The sequence below is a fragment of the Callorhinchus milii genome, unplaced genomic scaffold, assembly GCF_018977255.1.
Source record: "Callorhinchus milii isolate IMCB2004 unplaced genomic scaffold, IMCB_Cmil_1.0 Scaffold5, whole genome shotgun sequence".
Lineage (NCBI taxonomy): Eukaryota > Metazoa > Chordata > Chondrichthyes > Chimaeriformes > Callorhinchidae > Callorhinchus > Callorhinchus milii.
The window spans coordinates 27,322,478-27,330,468 of record NW_024704746.1 but is presented as its reverse complement, the minus strand read 5'-3'; the positions used below and the strand labels follow the sequence as shown (position 1 = coordinate 27,330,468).

The window sequence follows — 7,991 nt, the reverse complement described above, 5'->3', positions numbered from 1 at the left end:
TTCAACTCTGGAACTCTCTCTCTCTATCCCTCCACCTGGCCGCCTCCTTCTCCATCTTCAGGTCGCGCCTGAAGACCTTCCTCTTCGACCGGGTGTAAGGTCACCTCCACCCGGCTTGGTATCGCTCTCCACCACTGTCAAGTGCTCTAGGACTCTATCCTGTGTAGACGGGTGCTATATAAATGCAAGTTGATGTTATAAGCATGTCTAGATTTATACTGGACATAACAACAACAACTTGCACTTATATAGTGCCTTCCATGCAGGGTAGCATCTCAGAGCGCTTCACAGTGATGGAGCCTGACTCTGAGCCAGGTTGGGTGGGTGAGGGGGGAGGTGGCTGTAAGCACGGTGGAAGAGTAAGGTTTTCAGGCGGGGAGAAAGGGGGAAAGGCTGAAGGATTGAGGCAGAGAGTTCCAAAGGTTTGAATCCATTGTATTTTTATGGATGGTGTTGGTGAGGAGAGCATTGTAATAATTGAGGCAGGAGGTGATGAACTCGTGGATAAGAGTTTCAGCTGCGTTGGGTGTGAGGAATGGTCAGAAGCGGGCGGTGTGGCAGAGGTCCAGGAACTGGATGTGAGGAAGGAAGGACAGCTGAGGCTCAAACTGCAGGCTAGGTTATGGACAGGTCTGAGGGAAAGGCCAGGAAGATTTAGGAGGTCGGAGCTGCGGGCAAGGAAACGTTGATTGGATTCAAGCATGGCTTCCGTTTTGTCAACATTCAGCTGCCGAAAGTTGCCACTCAACCTGGCCTTGATGTCTGACAATCAAGAGGACAGAATATCAGTGGACCTGGGGTTGCAGCTGGAAGAGAGTAATTCCAGGACTTTAAAACAAAGGGCAAGTTTGAAACGGGCCGGTTGTTTGCAAAGACAGAGGGATCAACTGCCCCTTTCTCTGTGTTTTTCTGAGGAGGGGAGCAATGGCACCATTTTTTGAGAGAGAGCAGTATGGAGCCTGAGGAGAGGGACTGGCTGATTGAGTCGGCCAGCAGTGGGCAGAGAAGGGCAGTTGGGTGGCCAGCAGCTGGGTTGGGAGGGTGCCGCGGCAGAGGTGGTGAGTTTTATGGGTGATGATCGTTGAGAGGGAGGAGGGAAAAATGGGTAGCAAAGGGGTGGTGGCAGTGGTAGGAGCATTGGCTGAAGGAGTGGGTAATGCAGAAGGCTGGGGTGATGGGGGACACAAGAAAAGGAAGAGGAGGAAGTCAAGCAGACATTATCTATCTTTGGAACCATTGATTTGTGTTAAATACTTCCTTAAAGAGGAACTCTTTGTATCAGTAATTTCTCAATTACAGAAAATTCAATGAGCTGTTGTAATAAGTTTCTCCCGAGCCAAGTCCTTCAAGATAACATATTACACTATAACCCATCAAAAGAAAACTTGATACATTGAAGGCAAGATTTATAAGGTGAGTGTCCTGGAAGGTTGAGATCAGATTATAATATTAATAATAATCCTTGAATTTGATATAGCGCTTTTCACGTCGGGAGGACGTCCCAAAGCGCTTCACAGAACACATTATAAAGTGAATTGACTGTATATTTGTGGGCGAACGCGGCAGCCAATTGCGCACAGCAATGTCCCACAAACAGTGGTAGATTGAAAATGACCAATTTATTATTGTTTTGGGTTTTGGAGGGATTATTATTAGGCTCTGTGTGGAGTAAGGAAACTTGCCCAAGGTTTCGCCCTCTGCCTGGAATTGAACTCGGGTCTCTCACTTGCAAAGTGAGTGCTCTAACCACTGAGCTACAGGACTCCACAAAGTCAAATTAGTCAAATTATCTGCTTCATCATAACAAATCTTATGATCCTATGTTAAAATTTTGGTGTGCTGATATTCTGTATCACATTCCCCCCACTCCCTTCCCCCAATCTTTACCTAATCCATCAATTTAATTTACACAATAGAAGTCACTAATAGCATAGCACCACCCAGCTTACAAATATCAATTTCAACCTCATTGAATTGATCTGAGTGATTTTTTTCTCAAACTAGTTTTACGTTGAGCATTGAATTACCATGACAAATAAATCAAAACAAAAGGCATTTGACGCGGCACATGGAATAATCAGCAGAGCTTCATGTTGACAATGAATTACTTTGTGCTCCATTCGTACAGTTAACTCTAAAGGTTAATAATTATAAGATGTGTCGCAAAATTCCAACCCAACACTAGGCTAGGTGCTTATTGGAGATTAAATAACATGAAGTCATTTCCTGCTGGAAGTTGCCTAAGTAAAATAATTGCATCAAGATACAGTGATATATAGATGCTCTGCACTGCCAGTATTAGTTTCTTCATTCATTAATACACACAGTCTGAGATTTCAGAGTCCACCTGTCTGCAACATGCCATCCCAGTCAGCCCTCGTCCACACGTTTAACGGGATTCCCTTTTCTACACGCTCATCAAAAGAGCTTTTACACACGTTGGACTCCTTTGAAGCCAGAGAGGATGATGTGCTGTTGGTGTCCTACCCAAAGTCAGGTAAGAAGGTTTTAGAAGAAAAAGCAACATTTCACTATGTGACAGTGTTCAATAAACATAGGAACATAGGAATTAGGAGCAGGAGTAGGGAATTCAGCCCCTCGAGTCTGCCCCGCTATTCAATAAGATGATGGCTGATCTTCTGACCTAATTCTGTCTGCCCGCCTTATCCCCATATCCCTTAATCCCTCTCTCCCTTAACACTCCTTCATAATTCCAACTGGTGATATGTATTGTTGTCATGATTCTCCTCTTCCTACTATTCCAGATGTTTACCCAGTCGTGATTATGGAAAGGTTTGATTTATTTCACAAATAAGTCATCGAATCTTATTCAAGTTTTATTCCACTTGTAATTGTCGTTGATTTTAACACATCACTATATGCCTAACTCATCACCAGTTTGGCCGCTGATTTGTGGTGGGAAATGCAGCTTGATCATGTCTCACTCTCATCGTCTTTCTCTCTTCAACCCTCACAGGGACTCACTGGTTGGCAGAGATCCTGAAAAACCTGTACCGCACTCAACAAGGTGCAAATGGCTGTGGAACAGTGACACTGACCTCTCCCATTGAGTTTGGAGATCCTTCCAAATACGAGGACCTGAGAAATCTTCCTTCCCCGAGACTGATCCCCACACACCTGAACTACAAGATGTTGCCAGTGCAGCTCAAAACCAAGAAATGCAAGGTACAAGGAGAAATTCACGGGAAGCTTCAGATTATTAGATTTATTTTATAAATAAATTGCTCAAATTTTTCTTTCTTTTTCAAAATAGCCTCTGTGTTTTCAAAATAACCTCTGTGTTTTGTTTCCGAACAATATTCAGTAAATCATTCTAAAAGCATTAAACGTTAATTCGTTTTTATTGCAATTTGTCACCTATTGTACTCTAAACTGTATAGCTTCATAGCTCATATAAAATCAATGACTCTTGCCTAATTTGATGGTGATTGTTCTTCCTAAGGAAAATCAGGGAAATGTGTAATCGAGTATGTTGATCTTTTATAATGTATTATAAACATGTTGTGTTCTCTCTATTCACAGATGATCTACATCATCAGAAACCCTAAAGACACCGCTGTTTCCTTGTATCACTACTACAAAGATAATCCCAACCTGCCAACCATTGACAAATGGACCACCTTTTTGGAAATGTTCCTGAGAGGAGAAGGTGAGATTTACAACTTCAATTTAGACACAGTTATTTGGTCAAATTTTCAGTACAGTTCGCTTAAGAAAAATATACTCATGACAGCTGAAACAGATAGTTTTTACACTTCGAAATAATCCACCTCATTGCATTATAGTCTCAATGTGCTACCAAAACATAAAGGGGAAAAATATATGGTACGTAATGTGATAACTGTATATTTGCTGAAAATGAAAGGAAAAGGAAAAAACAAAACTAGAAATATTACAAAGGCCGGAAATCTCATTTACAGATGACTGAACAACCATTCTTTTCTATTGCAGTTGTTTGTGGCTCGTGGTTTGATCACATTCACAGCTGGGAAGACCACAAAAATGACGACAATGTTCTCATCCTGTACTACGAAGCCATGAAGAAGGTTGGTTGTTTCTGAACGTTCTTTTGCTAGCTCTGTAACAGTGCAACACAACAAGCAACGGTTTGTGGGACACTGCTGTGCACACCGGAAATTTCACACGGTCTTGATGTGTGTAAAGCCATTTCAACTGAATATTTAAAATTCTACGGAATGGCGGAAAATTCTTAAATTCCATCCTAATCCCTAATCTTTTCTACGATTCTCTTTAAGAACTGTAGAAAAACATTTCCCCGCCCCCCCCCCCCCCCCCCCCAACCTGCACAATCTTAAATTTTGAGACAAAAATAGTCTTGCAGGCTAACCCCAGAGCCCTCTCGCTTATCCATTCAAATTTTAATGCTGATGCCCTAAATTGCCCCTGGCAATAGCCCGCAGGAATACTTTGTCTTAAAATTTAAGATTGTGTGGATTGTGGGGGGAAAAAATATTTTCCAGAGTTCGTCAAGGGAACTGGCTTCCAAATTAAGATGGAATTTAAGAATTTTAAATAATCAAATGAAATGGCTTTACAGACCAGGTCCTTTCGCTTTCATGGTGAAAACTGTTTTAATAAAGAGACTGTTGTCCTTGTGAATATTTTGTAGGATGCGACCAGGAGCATTGAGCAGCTCAGCAACTTTCTGGGTGTAAACCTGACTCCTGAAAAAATACATGAAATTGCTATGAAATCTTCCTTCAGTGAGATGAAGGAACAGGCACAGAAAGAAAACATCAATCCAAATAACACTGTTTGTGCTCTGACATCCAACAAACAATTGATATTTCGAAAAGGTATGTCTGTTCCACAAATATAGCTGGTGACACATGTTGACTGTATTAGTATAATAAATGAATGTCAATTCTTTTTCTTCCACAAATATAGCTGGTGACACATGTTGACTGTATTAGTATAATAAATGAATGTCAATTCTTTTTCTTCCACAAATATAGCTGGTGACACATGTTGACTGTATTAGTATAATAAATGAATGTCAATTCTTTTTCCACTTCCGATTGCAAAACAACCTTAGGAAGAACTTTGTTAAGCAACACTGCAATAGTAGGGACACAATAGTAAGTTGTGGAGCATGTTCCACTATTAATTAGGTGTGGGTGGACAGGATTTATTTTGAGTTGTTAATATGTTACATATTAATCCCTAATCTCTGACTGTTCAATGATTTAGGACTTCCTCCAACATGACAGACCCTTTACAAATGTATTTTTGTGTTGTTTTGTACATTAATCAGGTTGAGTGTCACTTTAAAGTGTGCCAACATCCTGTGCCAACCAAAGTATTCCTTGAGTAATGAATCACTTAACTAGTATAACGCAAGGAGAACTGAGATAGTTCATTTGGCTCAATTAGTTTATACTCTTGTAATTCCACCCTCCTAAACTCCTCTCCCTATCTCCCTCCTAATATCCCGCTATTCCCTCATGTACACATTGAGTTTCTCTATCGATAAAATTAGCGAATATTGAAGGGCAGTTTCTTGTATATATGGGACACAGAGTACAAAAGGAAAATAGTCATGCCAAGTTTTACAAATCATTATTTAGGCCACAGCTGGAATATTGTATTCAGTTTTGGGCACCTCAGAAAGATGTCAAAGCCTGGGAGTGGGTACAGAGGAGCCAGAAGAATGATTCCAGGGATGAGGGACTTTAGCTACGAGAAGAGATTGAAGAAATTGGGTTTGTTTTCATTGTAGCTGAGAAGATTGCGGGGAGACCTGTTGGATGTGAACAAAATTGTGAGGGGTTTTGACATGGTCAATAGTGAGACGTTATTTCCACTGGTTGGTAAGGAACAGTGACTCAGAACCATAATTAGGAACATAGGACCCGGAGTAGGCAATTCAGCCCCTCAAGCCTGTACTTTCCGGCATTCTATTAGATCATAATAAACAACTGTTTGTGGGACATTGCTGTGTGCAATTGGCCGCTGCGTTTCGCCCACAAATATACAGTCAATTCACTTTACAGTCTATTCTGTGAAGCCCTTTGAGACGTCCAGAAGATGTGAAAAGCACTATATCAAATGCAAGGATTATTATTATTATTATCATTATTATTATTATTATTATTATTATTATTATTATTATTATTATCATTATTATTATTATCATGGCTGATCTGTACCTCAATTCCAAATACCGGCCTTTGCCCCATATCCTTCGATACCCTGACCTAACGAACATCTACCCACCTCAGTCGTGAAAATTTGAATGGATAATTACGGATAATTTGGATTAATAATTATAAGATAGTCACAAGAAGAGGGTTTAGGCAAATTTATTTTCATTCCGAGAGCTGTTGGGACGTGGAGTGCCCTGCCAAGTCAGGTGGTAGAGGTAGAATCCATTGTGGGTTATAGAGGGAAGTTCACAGTTATATGAAAGATAGAGGCGCGGAAGGATAGGATAAAGCAGTAGGATTGAATGAACATCTTGCTCTGAGAGCTGGTACAGACTTGATGGGCCAAATGGTCTCTTTCTGTGCAGCAAATTTCCATGATTCTATGAGGCTATGACACGTTACCATCTAACTGATACATTTATCACCTTCAGGCACCGTTGGTGATTGGAAGAACCATTTCAGCACAAAGCAAACTAAAATATTTGATGCGCAGATTGAGGAGAAAATGAATTCAAGTCAACTAATGAAATGTATTGAATATGAGAATTAACATCAAAGGTCGTTCCGGAAATGAAAAGAAGAAAAATCTTTCACAGGAGCCAGAGGAGTACTTCAAGATGCTATCTGGTGTGAAGGGCACTATATATATAAGCAAGTTGTTGTTGTTGTTGTTGAGCAAATTCCTATGTTCTTATGAACGACGTGTTAGGCATATGTATATATACATTAATAAATGTGGTTGAATATTGACAGAGTGATGACTTAAGTGGTAGTGACAAGTTAAGCCAGGGTCAAGCTACCAGCAGTTTTTTATATGTGCACTTATCTCTTATGCTTTAAAAACTAGAGCAAGTTGTATGACTTTTGGTTACAATTAAGTCATTGTAATATTTTGCGGTCAACTAGTTCATCATGCCAATGTTAAGTGTATTATATTGTTGAATGGTTCTGCGATCAGTGTTTTACTTCTTACATTTACTACAATTAAAATAATAATGAGAAACAATTTCATTATCTCTTTCAATGATTCATTTTTACTCAGCCGGATGTCTGACACATGCGGAAACCCATCACCGTTGCTTAAGAGTCTCCAAACGACATCCTGCTTACCTGCTTCTGGCAAGTATTAGGTGCAGTTTGGCAAGAGCCAAGGCTTGGAGATCAGCTAAAACCACATAGCTTTCATTGACAGCAATGAAGCAATGCGTGGGCATTGTGCAGTGGGAAGGATTAACTCCATGGGTGGGTATGCAGGCTTTAGGGAGGGTAGGTGCAAATACTGTCAGAAGCAAGATTGGAGCAAGTACATAAACTGCTAATCGACAAACGGCACATCACCCGGCAACGGCTGGAAGCGTCACTCCTCCTCCTCATAGCCATTCACCTGCTACCTGTTGGGTGGATGTGTTGATAGACAAGGAGAAGTGCCTGTTGTTTTTAAACCCCCACATGGAACATTACAGTCTATTCTGTGAAGCGCTTTGAGACGTCGATAAGATGTGAAAAGCGCTATATCAAATGCAAGGATTATTATTATTATTAAATAGCTGTGTCACTCTTTTTAAAATAGGTATTACATTGTCACAATCCCTTTCTCTAATGAGTTCTTAAACATATAAACATTAAACCTATGTGCTCTTGCCTTGCAGTATATATTTGTTATTGATGATTTACTTTCTTGCCTTGTTACATATATACTGAAATACAATACTTTTCTAAGATACTTTTTTTTGAGTCCAAAGAGCTTGAATTTGTATACAACAACAACAAGATTCCATTTATAAAGCGCCTTTCACGTCAGGA

At 40.3% G+C, this 7,991-nt stretch overlaps 1 protein-coding gene across 1 annotated transcript; it reads left to right on the top strand.

Annotated features, from left to right (window-relative positions):
- The first annotated feature begins 2,343 nt into the window (after positions 1-2,343).
- LOC103171964 (sulfotransferase 6B1-like) lies at positions 2,344-6,822 on the top strand. Its single transcript, XM_007884759.2, has 6 exons — positions 2,344-2,497; positions 2,978-3,186; positions 3,544-3,670; positions 3,973-4,067; positions 4,652-4,838; positions 6,620-6,822. The coding sequence occupies exons 1-6, from the start codon at positions 2,359-2,361 to the stop codon at positions 6,736-6,738; spliced, it is 876 nt and encodes a 291-aa protein (XP_007882950.1). The 5' UTR covers positions 2,344-2,358; the 3' UTR covers positions 6,739-6,822.
- Positions 6,823-7,991: the final 1,169 nt, after the last annotated feature.